The following is a 15,572-nucleotide window of genomic DNA, read 5'->3' on the forward strand; positions in this document are numbered from 1 at the left end:
TTATCTACTGGTAGACATTTAAATTGTTTCCAGTCTTTTTTTTTTAATTTTTTTTATTTGAGAAGGAGTCTTGCTGTGTCGCCAGGCTGGAGTGCAGGGGCGCGATCTCAGCTCACTGCAACCTCCACCTCCCGGGTTCAAGCGATTCCCTTGCCTCAGCCTCTCAAGTAGCTGGGACTACAGCCGCCCGCCACCACACCAGGCTAATTTTTTGTATTTTAGTAGAGACGGGGTTTCACCATGTTGGCCAGGATGGTCTCAATCTCCTGACCTCGTGAACCGCCTGCACCCGGCCCAGTCTTTTATATAACAAACCATAAACAAAAAATCCTTACATATTAGTCTGTGTTCACATGTAGAAAATGATGTTAGAAATGCAATTGCTGGATTCAAAGATGTGTGCATTTTAAATTTAATACTTAGACTCAGCACTTTTCATAATCATTCTAGGTGATTCTGTCCATGTGGTTTGTGAATATACCTAGAGAAATAGTTTTTCAGGGGAAAGAATGAAACAAATAATTACCACCTACATTTTAGGAGTATTCTCTTCGAGGCCAACAAAATAGAAATTTTATACAAAAACTCACTGACCGTCTTCAAAGAGGACAACATTTATTTAGTTGTATGTAAATAAAAATTACTTGGGTACATGAGGGGAAAACGATAAAGCACATGATATAAATATACAATTAACCCTTTATAATATCTTCAAACAACGGCAAATAACATAAACAGGAAATATTTGCAGTAATTCTTTACAGTATTCTCTTTTACTCTGTTGTCAACATGAATACTGCAAGCAGATCTTTATTTTTTTTGACAATGGGAACTTCCACTCATTTGGTAGAAGTCACCACTTTCAAAACATAGTAAGTCAACACACAACTGTACAAACTGAACGTGAGCAAGTCTAACTTAGATGTAATTAGAGTTGAGTCATTGGATAAAAAGATCATATTGATGATACACAACCAGCAGTGCAAGCATCCAAATACACTGGCTATAGCACCATTTAAAATATTTAGCACTGCCTCTTGTTAGTTTGATGTTGTCGGAAAATGAAAGTAATGAAGCAATGTAGTTTTTAAAACATACAACACGTGTTTCAATCTAATCATCCTAATTCTATGGTAAATTACATAGAGAGAGATAGAGGAGGGAGCATTGCCTCAGCTTTAAGATTATCTTTATCAAAATAGAGAGCTGGATTCTTTAACAGCAGCCAAAGCTGTAATGATATCACATAGGTTGTTGTGTTGAACCAAATGGAGTATGACATGCAATCTATTGTCTATAATAATTTACAGGCAATTCCCGAGTCACTGGAGGTAATATTAAGTGTATATATTAACCATGCTTTTGTCTCTCCTTTCCATTAGCTGCCTTTTATTATTTTGGTGGTCCTTTAATTACACAACCACTCCCACTATACATTAGAGCAGGAAATAATGGAGATGGAACAAAAAGAGAACTTGTCCATTGAATCACTTGTTAACAGCTCAGAAGGGCATGGTTGAGTATAACTGAAACTGCTGGCTAAAATTACGCTTGGGGTGGCATTGTTTGATTCCAATTCCTAGTAGCATTCCTGCGTCTAATTGTGAAGGATAATTGAGAATGGGCTGTATTCACTTTAGGTAAATTTGACCTAAGACACTGGCAATGATATTCAAGGATTTGTGTGTGTGTGATGATCAAATTGTGAGTAGAAATTTAAATAGTCTTAAACTATCTGTAAACAAGTAAGGCAGCCAGAAATTTCAAATGATCTGGGAAGAACATTCTGCAGTCTGAAAAACGTTTGGCTTAGAAAAATAGACATCTCAGATAAAGAAAGGGCATTATTAGATGTCATGGATCACAGTCATCTTCTGTATGAAATCAATCAAGAGAACTATTTTTAAAACTGTGCCACGCTCAGGCAAATGAATGGTCTATATAACAACACGAGAGTCTAGAGATGGGCTATTTGTTATCACTACTCCAATGTCAGATGTGGCACAGACATCTACACTAACGGCATTCCATTTATTATCCTCACAAATTGATAGTGTTATACTTTGGATTAGCAACATTCCTTGGAGATGATTTAACTATTAACTTTATTTGTCAGTTAGCAATTAGTTCTATATTATATTTTTTGGGCAGAAGAAACTCAGAAAAAAGTATTACAGGCCCCAGATCATGCTTATCATCTAAGAGGCCAATGATATGAATAAAAGTGCTTGAATTGTAGCCCTTGATTTAATGTTGTGCGTACAAATACGGCTTCTGCTAAGGAAATCATTACTGTTATTTCTTTGTTAAGGTTTTGTCTCAAGATTCCATTTATAACTGGATAGCACTGAATTAGGATTAATGGCAAATGCCTTCTTTTAGAGGAGGATTTAGGAGTCACAATCCCTAGCTGCAGAATTCCCTCATAAAAATACAAGCCGTGTTTCTTTGATTGCACTAAATTGTATTACCTGTGGAATTAGAGCTTGCCTTTGTTTGATGCTAGTAGATCAATAGCTCCCTGTAATAATTAATTTCTGAAATCTAGTCATATTCTTGTGCTTGAAACCCATTTATCTGTAAGCTTTCTGGAAGCACACAGATACTTCAGTTTTGTCTTACAAAGAAGTGGTTGAGTTGAAAAGCTTTTATTCCCTGTTTTTGTTTTTAAAAGCTGTATTTAAAACCCTAGTCCCAGTAGATGACAAGAGAATGGTTTTTATAAGGGCATTTCTACCAATTATTTACCAGGCTGTCTTTGAACAACACTGTCATCTCTAGAATGTATGTAGTCCTTAAGATCTTCCAGCATTACATCTCCCCAAACAGAGAGGCAGTGCTGCTTACAAATGAGGCTGTGACAATGGCATTTACAAATGACAGTGCCAGTTACCGTACAAAATGCTTTCCCACGTCCTGTCATAGGTGCCTCACAGCAACCATGCGAGGTAGGCATGAGTATTACAATGAAACCTGCACGGAACATTACATGATACTAAACATGTGCACCATCCACGTATTTTCTTCTGGATTGTTCTATAATTCGAATGCATGGCTGAATAAGTAAAAAGAGTATTCCTATCATGTAAAGCAAACCACATATGTAGAAGGAAAAATCATATTTTTGCGTGATGTCATAGATCCACCCTACAAAACAAAAAAGAATATATTCAGTGTCATGGAGTTGATACAATGAAAGTCAAGAACATGAAGCAGGCATTTATTGCTGCTGTAAATGTTTCTACAAGAATTTATATGTCATTTCATACCAATAAAATGTTTCATTTATCCATTTCTTTTCCTTTTTTTTGTTTTTTATATTTTTTGGTTCTCATTTAGCCATTTTTAAGGGTGTGCTGTACACCAGTGTTCCCCGTGCCTAGGGAGGACTGCATTCGTTAAGCCACTGGGTTGCTTTGGAAGGCATTTGAAGCAATTCCCGGCTGACTCATGGGGAGAACCTTCTGGTTCACTCAAAGGCCCGCACAAGGCCAGCAGTGAAATGCGAATCCAATGATTTTCTTTTTTCACAAGTGCAAACACGAATTTTTCTAAAACCTACAAAAATGATTCAGAAGTTTTTAGTGTGTATCAAAAGAGGCTGGGCAGAAGACATTTGAACTTTCATTCATTCTGAAGTATTTGAGGGTACACATTTGTTCTAGAAAGAATCAAAATCTTCAGGTGTTATAAAATTCACATTTACAGCCACAAAACTTTAATATTTACATTTATAAAACTCTAAGTTGCCAAAGATACTGCCATAGATGCTGACTAAATTATGTTATTTTCAAATAATAATTTAATATTATAATCTAACAGCATATAATCTTATTAGACATTCTGTAAAATACCACTATATTTCATGAATTCTAAGACAATGATATGCCATTATTTTATGTATCAGTAAGAAATAAATATCCTTGTCAATTCAAATATGACTCAGTATTTCCTCAGGACTTTGTAAAAGGCATTCTAATTTGAGACGTTAAAATATGAGAAAAATGTGTCTCAGAATCTATGAAATATGTTTCCTATATTTCAGTGATTAATTCTAAGAATGGATCACAAGTCATGGTTCCCACATAGTCAACTACGCAAACTGAGAGGAGTGAGTTACACACAAGAGTTTTATTTATGGTAAAAATGTAAATTTCGAACATTCATTTTTTTCCCTTTTATTAAGTACATTAATTAGCAGAGACTTAAAATATAAATGATTTAGTGGCCAGGATCAGTGGCTCACACCTGTAATCCCAGCACTTTGGGAGACCAAGGCGGGCAGATCACATGAAGCCAGGAGTTCAAGACCAGCCTGGCCAACATGGCGAAACCCCCATCTCTACTAAAAAATTAGCTGGGTGTGGTGGTGCATGTCTATAATCCCAGCTACCCAGGAGGCTGAGGCATGAGAATTGCTGGAACCCAGGAGGCAGAGGTTGCAGTGAGCTGAGATCGTGCCACCGCACTCCAGCCTGGGCAACAGAGCAAGACTCCGTCTCAAAAAATAAAATGAAATAAAAAAATAAGATTCTATGATCAAACATAGTATTCCGTGGCCACTTTTCAGAAACATCTTTAAAAAAATCGAATTGGCAAATGAATGCGTAAATGCACTTAAACTTCTCCCATCAAGAAACAGCTACACAAAAGCAACCAGGAAAGGTGTAAACCAGTCCCTCCGACTTCCTGGTTGTTATCTGTATCTCTTTGTTTATTGTATCTAGTGTGTGATGAATATGCCTGGATTATCTGTTTACAGGGATCAGTCAAGACATTCATAAAGAAAAACAAACAATAGCATACAAATTTATAATCTTTTCTTTAAAAAAAAACACGTTAAAAGGTATGAATTCTGGATCTACTTTAAAAGTAAACCAAGTTTTTGAATTTGTTATTTGATGTAAAAAATAGAAAAAAAAAATCTGACTCTTTAGAAGTGGCTCAGTAAAGTGTTCTATCATCTTTTCTTAATCTATAATTGGAGACAAGGGGGACAAAAAAGATTAAACGTAATCCAAAAATAATGCTTCAGCTTCAGAATTGAATTGGAAAGGCACATTGACACTGACCTATGAATAAAAACACACCCAACTTCTACTCAGTGTTACCAGTTGGCAACTGTGGACCATTGTGAATTAGGACAAAATGAACAATTCACTTGCAGATAATGCAGAGTGATCTGTATCTGCAGAATACATGATGGGAATAACTGTAATCTACAATTTTAAAAAAATCAATAAATACAAATGAGGTTCTCATAGTCCACTCATCTCCATAGGAAAGCTGACTAGGTCATTTTAATGGCTAAATCCCCGCTCTCCACATGATCCAGTGATTGAGAGCAGAAATGATGGCTGTAACTAACAAACACCTGAACGGCTTGTTTCAAATGGCTGAAACAAGTCGAACTATTATTGCTGCTTAACGTGAACCTCGGAAATAGGACAAAATCCTACCTGGCTGGAAAATTAAGCTGTATTTCGTTCAGACTATATATTTACGTTTTGGTGGAAGTGGTTGATTATAAGCTCCAGGCTCTGTGATGTGGCCCCTGCCTACATCTCTCCCCCGCTCATCAGCACAAGCCATGCTGAATTTGTTAGCATCTCAAATACATTTCTCTTGGCTCCTTGTCTGAACATGTCCTGTTCCCCCTTCTGGGTGGGATAGTAATAAATACTGTCACCCTCAGAGCACCCTAGGATTCCCTTTTCCCCATCCCATCCTTCATCTTTACTCTGCAGAATATAAAAAATGTCTGTTAAGTATATTACATATTGCTACAGTCTTAAATTGAATTCATTATTATTATTATTATTATTTGGGACGGAGTCTCACTCTGTCACCCAGGCTGGAGTGCAGTGGCACAATCTCAGCTCACTGCAGCCTCCACTCCCCCGGGTTCAAGCAATTCTCCTGCCTCAGCCTCCAGAGTAGCTGGGATTACAGGCGGCATGCGCCACCACACCTGGCTAATTTTTGTATTTTTAGTAGAGACAGGGTTTTCCCATGTTGTCAAGGCTGGTCTCAAACTCCTGACTTCAGATAATCCACCCGCCTCAGCCTCCCAAAGTGCTCGGATTACAGGCGTGAGCCACTGTTCCTGGCCAAATTCATTATTATTATTATTATTTTTAAAAAACGGTCCTCTTTCCTCTAAAAATATAAGCATGTGTAAAAGCATCTCCACATGCCCAAGCTTCAAACATAACTCATGTCAGTTTTTTTTAAAAGAAGCACACCCAACTTCACTGAACAATTTAACATAGTGCAAATTGTAGGAGTAGTCCTAAATTTCATGTCAAGTTAATCCCATAGGTTTTCTCCAATCCACCTTTAGGATTTATTTATAAATAACTCTGGATCCTGCCATCTCCCTTTGGTGCCTGTTTTAATATTTCTGCTAGTTTGAATTCAAACCCAGTCGGATGTAAAGCAGGTCAAGAGAGACAGGACTCTAGCAGGAGCTTTGACTCTCAGCACAAGTTGACACAACTTTTTCAGAGAGAAGAGAGTTCCTACAAGCTGCCCTCCTCATGCATCCATCACCACCCCTCCTGCAGGTCTGACCTCAGTTCTTGGATTTGGAACCCGGGATTCTTGGCAACCCTGGATTCTTGGCAACCCTCATCCAAGCACCAATTCAAACCTACAGCTTCAAAGTAAAATCTGGTTCCCTGTTAAAGTGCATTTTCTTTTCATTTGAGTCTGTCAAATAAGTAATAGATGTTTTTCGTATTGATTAAATAAGGGCTCCCAGCTTTTGGTGGAAAACATTGCAAATTATTGTTAAGGTGTTAGATTTTATGTGAATGGAGGAGATGTGTGTGGAATATTGGTCTGTCAAATCTGATGGCTGAGGTTTTGCCATATTATATACTGAAACATCTAGGAAAGTATGTACTACTATTACATAATTTTGTTTTATTTTATTTTATTTTATTTTATTTTTGAGACAGAGTCTTGTTCTTGTTGCCCAGGCTAGAGTGCAGTGGCATGATCTCAGCTCACTGTAACCTCCGTCTCCTGGGTTCAAGCAATTCTACTGCCTCAGCCTCTCAAGTAGCTGGGATTACAGGTGCCTAATTTTTGTATTTTTGTAGAGATGAGGTTTCACCATGTTGGCCAGGCCGTCTCCACCTCCTGACCTCAGGTGATCCGCCCACCTCCGCCTCTCAAAGTGCTGGGATTACAGGCATGAGCCACCCACCCAGCCTATATTACATCTTTAAAGGGGTTGAACAAAATGCCCAACAATATTATAAATAAATTAGAACAGGAAGTCCATGCTGCTGAATGACATGGTTGAAATATCTGTTCAATATCTCTGATTCTACATTCTTGAAACTGTTTTTTTTTAAAAGAAGGTGATGTGAATAGTAATTTTCCTTGCAGCAAACCCAGCTAAGTAATAATTTCTAGCACACCTCGAATTTCTAGCAAGAGTGCAATGTGGTCATTTAGTCACGCATGTTGCCAGTCACTCTGAGCCCACAGTGCACATAAATGGTGGCTTGCATCTCATTGCAATCTTGGCTTCTTGGCCTGGAAAGTCAATAAATGAAACATCATGCAGGTAGCCAATGAATGTTGTTCATCATTCCTTAGTGCATGAATTCAATGGAAGATGAAGAAACCAACAAATGCAAATAAAGAAAGTCCCCTTTAGCTTGCTGGCCTAGACAGGCATATCTGAATGTTGATTTTGGGGTTTCCATAGCAGCATATGATACACATCATAGAAGGCTCCCAACCATTAATACAACGATTTCTACCGTCCATGGTGGATCCCATTCCACTACAGAATCCACCTCTGGGGAGGAACCTTGAAGCAGTCAAGAGATAAGACCTGATGACTGAGGGTTGGGTATAACTCCCTGTCATCTACTTATCATTCCTTTCTCTTCCACTCAAGAAAGCTCACTAGAATGCAGATGAGTGGACAGCACATGACCACAGGGAAGGGATAAGGAAACTATCCTGGCAAACTCTGGTGCTTTGACTAACATTGATCATGAGAATTACTCATGCCATACCTCACAGTTGTGTTGTGATGCTACCATTGAAATCTGACGGATCAAGACAAAACAACCCAAGCCTGCCCATTAGAAGAAAGTACCCCTGGATCATGCAAAGAACCACCAGTGACAGAGTCCATTTCTGCATACAGTGTATCTGAAGGACCTCCAACAAGAGGGTGGAGGAGCCACTACTAGGTCCCCATACCTCCAATGGATATTTAACATCTCTAGCAGGCACCATTGGCGGACTGATTCAACTGCCAATCCCAATTCTTTTCTCCTTTCCTTCCTCTAGTACAGAGGCTGGAAAGCAAAATACTGCATTCACAGCTCCCCTTGAAGCTTGAACTAGCTGTGTGATATAGTTCTGGCCAATCAGATGTAAGTGGAATTTTGCTGGGACTGGCCTTTCCCCACTTCCTTCTCCCTGCTATAAATGATGATGTAGTGGCTGGAGATACAGCAACCATTGTGTCACCATGAGGCAGTCGGCATGAGAAAAGGGCCAAGAGGATGTCTGAGACGTTGCCCCAATATCCTCCAGTCCCTGAACTCTATATTTCTGGTTATGTGACAGAAATCTGCTTAAACTATCATTGTCAGGATGTTATAATCAAATGCGTTCTGACCTGACAGAGAATTTTACATAATGAGATCAGTGAGCAATTTTAGACCTTTCAGCTGCCAGTATAGTTTGCTCCGTTGCTATAGTCAATTTTCACCTAAAAATGCTGCATCTGCATTTCTGTGCACAGGCAGACAACAGGAGCAGCTTGCTCCAGGAGGAGCCCTATATGTAGCCCTGGGGATTCCTAAAGTGACTCTTGGACTTTAAACTTTTAGTCAGCCAACTGCTGGTGTTGTCTGCTGTACAGGCAAAAATCTATGATTTCTTGTACTTCAAATTTCAAGGGGATTTAAAAGCGTGTTTGTTGGTGCAAGCTCTCTGCCAGTGGGGGTCTTAAGGGAGAGGGTGACTTTATGACTTACAGAAAGACTGGGAAAAAAGGGGGCAGGGAGGGCTTTGTCCTGTACCCATGGGATTCCTTCACCCACTGGGGAGAGATATTCCTGTCAGAAGGTATTAGAATAAAGGGCCTGGAGGGCCCAGACAGGAGGGTGCTTGGGGGTGGCTGGGGAGAGGGGACATCTGAACAGGTGAGGCTCCACTGGGTTAGCTTGAGGCTCTGCACAAAACCTCTAGCAGCTCTGACAATCACCACCAGCCCTGGCTGTCTGAGGGCCACCACCAGAGAGCACCTTTGTGTTGGCATTCTGCCCCAGCCTCTGCCATGCTATGCAGACTCCTGTCTCCAGTTCTTGGACAGAAGACAGACCTCGTTATCTTCACACAGTACCTGGTGTCTTGGGGCATGAGTCTATCTGCCCAAACCTGACTTGCCTTTCCACGAAGGCACTGGCCCAGACACAAGATTCCTTGGTACTCACGGCTTCTGCTATGCCCGAATACCAAGTTCTCTGGTTAATTTCCTTCTTGCAAATGAAGGGAATACATGACAGAGAATGTATCCTAGATGTTGCCAACTAGTGGCCTCCGGGCCTGTGGTAGGCAGAATGCTCCCACCCCCCAAAACACCGAAGTCCTAATTTCTGGACCCAGTGAATATGTGACCTAATAGGGCAAAAGGGACATTGCAGGTGTGATTAATTTAGGACCTGGGCTGGGGAGATGAGCCTGGATTTCCCAGGTGAGCCCAATGTAATCATAGGCACCCTTATAAGTGAAAGGAGGTGGCTGGGCATGGTGGCTCATGCCTGTAATCCCAGCACTTTGGGAGGCCGAGGCAGGAGGGATCACAAGGTCAGGAGTTCGAGACCAGCCTGGCCAATATGGTGAAACCCCATCTCTACTTAAAAAAAAAAAAAAAAAAATTAGCTGGGCATGGTGGCGCACACCTGTAATCCCAGCTACTCAGGAGGCTGAGGCAGGATAATTGCTTGAACTTGGGAGGCGGAGGTTGCGTTAAGCTGAGATCACGCCATGCACTCCAGCTTGGGTGACAGAGGGAGATTCCGTCTCAAAAAAAAAAAAGTGAAAGGAGGTGGCAGGGAGTCTGAATCAGAGAGAAGTGGGAAGACGTGAGTTACACTGCTGGCTTAGAAGATGGAGCAAGAGGCACGCGCCAAAGAATGAAAGTGGCCTCCAGATGCTGGAAAAGACAAGGAAACAAATTCCCCCCTAAAGCCTCAAGAAGGAATTCAGCTCTGCTGACCTCCAGAACAGTAAGATAATAAGTCTGTATTTGTGTGTGTGTGTGTGTGTGTGTATGTGTGTGTGTGTGTGTGTGTGTGTAGATGGGGTTTCGCTGTATTGCCCAGGCTGGTCTTGAACTCCTGAGCTCAAGTGATCCTCCTGCCTCGGCCTCCCAAAGTACTGGAATTACAGGTGTGAGCTACCACTCCTGGCCAATCTGTATTGTTTTAAGCCACCATAAGTTTCTGGGAACTTATTATAGCAACAATAGGAAGCGAATGTAGGGCTGGATCAAGTCCATGGATGTGTTCTGTTGCACCTGCCACATGGTGTTTTGGAAATCTGTTAGTGCTACCTAACAGTACAGATTCTTAGCTTCCCTTGGGGGGAAACAACAACAGAAGATCTGGCAACAATTCTCAGTATTTCTTGGTGACAAAAATCAGCTGGAACTGCCCAGAGGCCACCTTCAAATGGGTAAGGAGCCCGTCAGTATTCCATCACTCCATCCACTTTATTTCCTCACTCTACCAGCCTGGCTGCTTTATCATGTGGATAGGATCAAAAGTTCATCTGCATTTCATCTATATTCTACATAAAAGAATGGCCTTGGCCAGGCCTGGTGGCTCATGCCTGTAATCCCACCACTTTGGAAGGCTGAGGCAGGTGGATCACTCGAGGTCAGAAGTTCGAGGCCATCCTGGCCAACATGGTGAAACCCCCATGTCTACCAAAAACATAAAAAATTAGCCGGGCGTGGTGGTGCACACCTGTAATTCCAGCTACATGGGAGGCTAAGGCAGGAGAATCACTTGAACCTGGGAGGTAGAGGTTGCAGTGAGCTGAGAGCGCACCACTGCACTCCAGCTGGGGCGATAGAGCGAGACTCTGTCTTGAAAAAAAAAAGAAAGAATAGGATTTAACTTGCTAAAATGTATAAATGAGAAAGTAAAGGGCAGGAATGGGAAGATAAAAGGAAAATGTACACAAATGGAAACCTTCTTCTTTATCTGGGACTTTATAACATAACGCACCATATGTACATGCACTCTGAGCTCTTAAAACCTCAGAGAGTTTACCTGCAAAAGGTGGTCCCAGCAATGCAGAGATGCCATTAGCACAGATGATGATGCCGTAGGCATTGGCCAGGTGTTCAATGCCAACCAAGTCTTCAGTCACTACGGGCATTAGGGAGAAATAACCACTGGAAAACCCTATCAGCGCACAGATGACCGCCAGGCCAGCGTACGTGTGCATCAACGGCAGAATAAAAATACTGAGGACAAGGGTGAAGTTGGCCAACAGGAAGACATTCCAAACACTAATGCAAGGCAAGTCGGCTATGACGCCCAGGATCACTTTTCCAAAGATGTGAACTATTGCTATAATTGACGTCAGAGGGAAAACGTCGTTTTGCTCCGATAAGTTATACAAATTGACGATTTCTGGGAGGTGAATGAAGGGGATGACAAAGCTGCTATATGCAAACAAAGCCCAGAAAATAAAGGCTACAAACATTCGATTTGTAAATAGAGAGGCTGTCCCAAAGTAGCCCGAATACCAGTCCTCGAAGCCCTTCCTGACTCTCATGGTGAGCCAGCTGACAGTCTTCAGAATCCGGAGGGCACACATGTTCTTCCTGTGCCCGGCCTGATCGGGGCACTCCTGGGCTTGCAGGTCGCAGAGGGTCTCCTCGTTCCCGAGCCCACCATCCTTCTCTTCTGTTCTTCCCTGCTGTCCAGTTGACTTCACAGATTCTGTGGAGTGCTCTGGCAGGACGCGCAGATCTTTCTCTCCTGGGTCGTTTGGGTTTTTACCAGGAGAGAGGGGCCTCATGAGCGCCCCACAAACACACAGGTTTAGGGAAACGGCACCTTGGATCAACATGGCATTCCTCCAGCCGTACTCTGCGCACAGGTACTTCAGCAGCACAGTCATTAGGAACGTACCGAATCCGGTCCCCGTGGTGCTGAGGCCCTGGGCGAGGGCGCGTCTCTTCTGGAAATACCTGCCCACCATGACCACCGCTGGCAGGTAGGCCATCCCGCTGCCCAGGCCTGTACAGGCCGACAGGGGAAGAAAAGACACAGTGCAACATCAGTGGCCATATCCAGAATTCGCAGCAAAGATCACCTGCATTTCCTTAATTAGCATCTATTTATGCTTTTTATTTCTAACAAAGCAATAACACTGATTATTTAAAAAGCAGCTCCCAGGGATAAGCAGCAGAAAGACCATCCACCCAAGCAGGTTTCTAGCCCGCTATTTTCCCCAACAGGCTTTGCCTCACAAGTTCCTCCAATAACAAAATGGAGCAGCATTCTCACATCAGAAAAATAGAAGCTCCAGGCAGGCAGGCAGGACCATGTATTTTCACCACTGGTATGCCCAGGACTGCCCAGAACACGCAGCATGTGCTTAGCAACTTGCTGGGAGAATGAATGTCTTCTCTGAGGGCCTCTGCTGTCTTAAGCCTCCCTTGATTGCACTATGTGTCCAGAGACCCCAACCTGGCTCTTTAGTCTCAGCAAAAGGAGTGTTTATTTCCTCGCCTATAACACAAAAATCCCACTGCTAGCCCTATTCACTGGACTATTATAGGGAAGAGTTTCTAATGTACTCAGGGAAAATATCTGACTTCTTTTTTTTTTTTTTTTTGAGACAGGGACTCACTCTGTTGCCCAGGCTGGAATGCAATGGTGCAATCACAGCTCATTGCATCCTCTAACTCCCCAGGCTCAGATGATCCTCTCACCTCAGTCTCCCAAGTAACTGGGACTATCACCGTGTGTGGCTAATTTTTGTATTTTTTTTGTAGACACGTGGTTTCACCATGTTGCCCAAGCTGGTCTCAAACTCCTGGGCTCACGCAATTCACCTGCTTTGGCCTCTCAAAGTGCTCGGATTACAGGTGTGAGCCACTGCTCCTGGCCAACATCTGACATTTTTAAAGAACTGTTTTAACCAGAGGAATATGTTCTAGTGATCTGTTGTACAATATGGTGACTGTAGTTAGTAGTAATGTATTCTATATTTTTCAAATTGCTAAATGTAGATTTTAAATGTTCTCATCACAAGTATGTGAGGTGATGGATATGTCAATTAGCCTTATTCAATCATTCTACAATATATACATGTATCAGAACATCACATTTGACTCCACAAATATTTACCATTGTCAATTACGACTAAAATAGAAATATCAAAAATGTATTATGTATAATAAGGGAAAAAGAGAACTGTTATCAGGTCCTTCAATCAATGGTTTTTAAACTATGCTTCAAAGGATACAGAAGTGCTTTATGTGTGTATGTGTATAGATATATATTGCAAGTAGCAACTTGCAGATTTATATGGACAGTTGGTTATTATGTTCACCTTCTCCTCCTGTCAAAAGATACATACTTCAGCTCGTATGTTTTATATATATAACCATATTTACCTATTAGCTAACATTTACTGAGCACTTTGCTAAGTGCTTTATACAAATTATGTCATTTAATCATTTCAACAACCATGTAAACTAAGCTCTCTTCATTATACCCATTTTGCAGATAAGGAAACTGAGGTATAAGTAGGTTAAATAACTTGCCCAAAGTCACACAGGTAATAACAATGAAAAAAGAAAAGCCAGAATTCCAAGCTAACTTTTAACTCTTATGCTAACGCATTCATTGTAGCTCTGTACTCAAAAAGAGTGTCAAGCTGGATTCAGTTTATTTAAAATGCAATTGTACAAGTAATTACTCATCTGTGTGAATCACACTACCTGCTGATAAAGGAAATTGTGGCTGGGAATATATTTTGCATAATGGATATGCAGATTGTGGTGGCTGGCAGCCAGTATTAACCTGTTCACTGGGAATGACAACCTAACTGTACTCTAGATTTGCTTCTTCGTCTCTACATATATGTGTGGTTTATGCTATTTTATGAATTTGAACAGGGCTAAAAGAGTAAATTATTATAAGGCCGGGTGCTGTGGCTGACACCTGTAATCCCAGCACTTTGGGAGGCCAAGGCAGGTGGATCACCTGAGGTTGGAAGTTCGAGACCAGCCTGACCAACATGGAGAAACCCCGTCTCTACTAAAAAGACAAAATTAGCTGGGCATGGTGGTGCATGCCTGTAATCCCAGCTACTTGGGAGACTGAGGCGGGAGAATTGCTTGAACCCAGGAGGCGGAGGTTGCAGTGAGCCAAGATTGTGCCATTACACTCCAGCCTGGGCAACAAGAGTGAAACTCCGTCTCAAAAAAAAAAAAAAAAAAAAAAAAGAGCAAATGATTATTAAAGAGTAAATAAATGTTATTGGTTTCCTTAATCTTTTTTAAAAATATTTACTTATGTATTTATGTTTTTTCTTTTCTATTTTCACACAGGAGGCTTTATTATTATTGAGACAGAGTCTTACTCTGTCAACCAGACTGGAGTGCAGTGGTGCAATCTTGGCTCACAGCAACCTCTGCCTCCTGGGTTAAAACTATTCTCATATCTTAGCCTGCTGAGGAGCTGGGATTACAGGCAGGTGCCACCGCACTTGGCTAATTTTTTTTTTTTGTATTTTCAGTAGAGACGGGGTTTCACCATGTTGGCCAGGCTGGTCTTGAACTCCTGGCCTCAAGTGATCTGCCCACCTTGGCCTTCCAAAGTGTTGGGATTACAGGCATGAGCTACTGCCCCTGGCCTATTATTTAGCTTATTTCCCACACCACACCGATGTAATTTCCTTAATCTTTGGTCCATTCACCTAAGTCAACGTTACTGCCTTCCTTTTCCTATTCCTCACTGGAGATAGCATTGGCATTTAGAACCAGGCATATGGAAATATAATTTGATTCTATTAGGCAGGCCAAGTTTTGCTGTTAGGTGGGCTCCCCCCACTTAAGGCATATTAAAATGTAATGTTAAAATGTATTTCCAGGAGTGTAGGGAGGGGTTGGGGTGAAGTGGGGGGGAGGAAACAGAACAGAATGTTTTAATGTGTCTCTTTTCTTCACAATTAAATCCACTGCCAAGATGTCTTATAAAACATTTAAAATCGAGTTTAAAAAAAGCCACATGCTTACCAGCTGCGACTCCAAAAGTAATGAAGAGATAATGCACGTTTGCAGCATAGGCACTCAACACCCAGCCCAGGGAGTTGACGAGCCCTCCAATGATCGCAGTCTGGCGGCACCCACAGGTGTTAATGAACAAGCCGATGAAAGGGCCTGTCACAGAGCATTGGAAAAGGAATTGACTAAAGGCGCTTCCGTTTTATTCTTTCTCATAAATCTTCATGTGAAGACAAAGAATAAAATGTCACTAGAGCTGTTAAATGACACAAAAAGC

General features: G+C 41.5%; 2 protein-coding genes across 3 annotated transcripts in view; one reads left to right on the plus strand and one right to left on the minus strand.

Moving 5' to 3' along the window:
• FBXO36 (F-box protein 36) overlaps positions 1–15,572 on the plus strand; it is a 133,703-nt gene that overhangs the window by 111,557 nt on the left and 6,574 nt on the right. The gene's annotated exons all lie outside the window — the stretch shown is intronic.
• SLC16A14 (solute carrier family 16 member 14) overlaps positions 599–15,572 on the minus strand; it is a 33,647-nt gene continuing 18,673 nt past the window's right edge. For both annotated transcript variants that reach the window (XM_034955326.2, XM_003821845.3), the window contains 3 exons: positions 15,308–15,451; positions 11,319–12,296; positions 599–3,147 (listed from right to left, as the gene is read on the minus strand). In XM_034955326.2, coding sequence (XP_034811217.1) covers positions 2,996–3,147; positions 11,319–12,296; positions 15,308–15,451 — 1,274 coding nt within the window. In that variant the 3' untranslated portion in view covers positions 599–2,995. The remainder of the gene's footprint in view (positions 3,148–11,318; positions 12,297–15,307; positions 15,452–15,572) is intronic.

The sequence above is a fragment of the Pan paniscus genome, chromosome 13, assembly GCF_029289425.2.
Source record: "Pan paniscus chromosome 13, NHGRI_mPanPan1-v2.0_pri, whole genome shotgun sequence".
Taxonomy (NCBI): domain Eukaryota; kingdom Metazoa; phylum Chordata; class Mammalia; order Primates; family Hominidae; genus Pan; species Pan paniscus.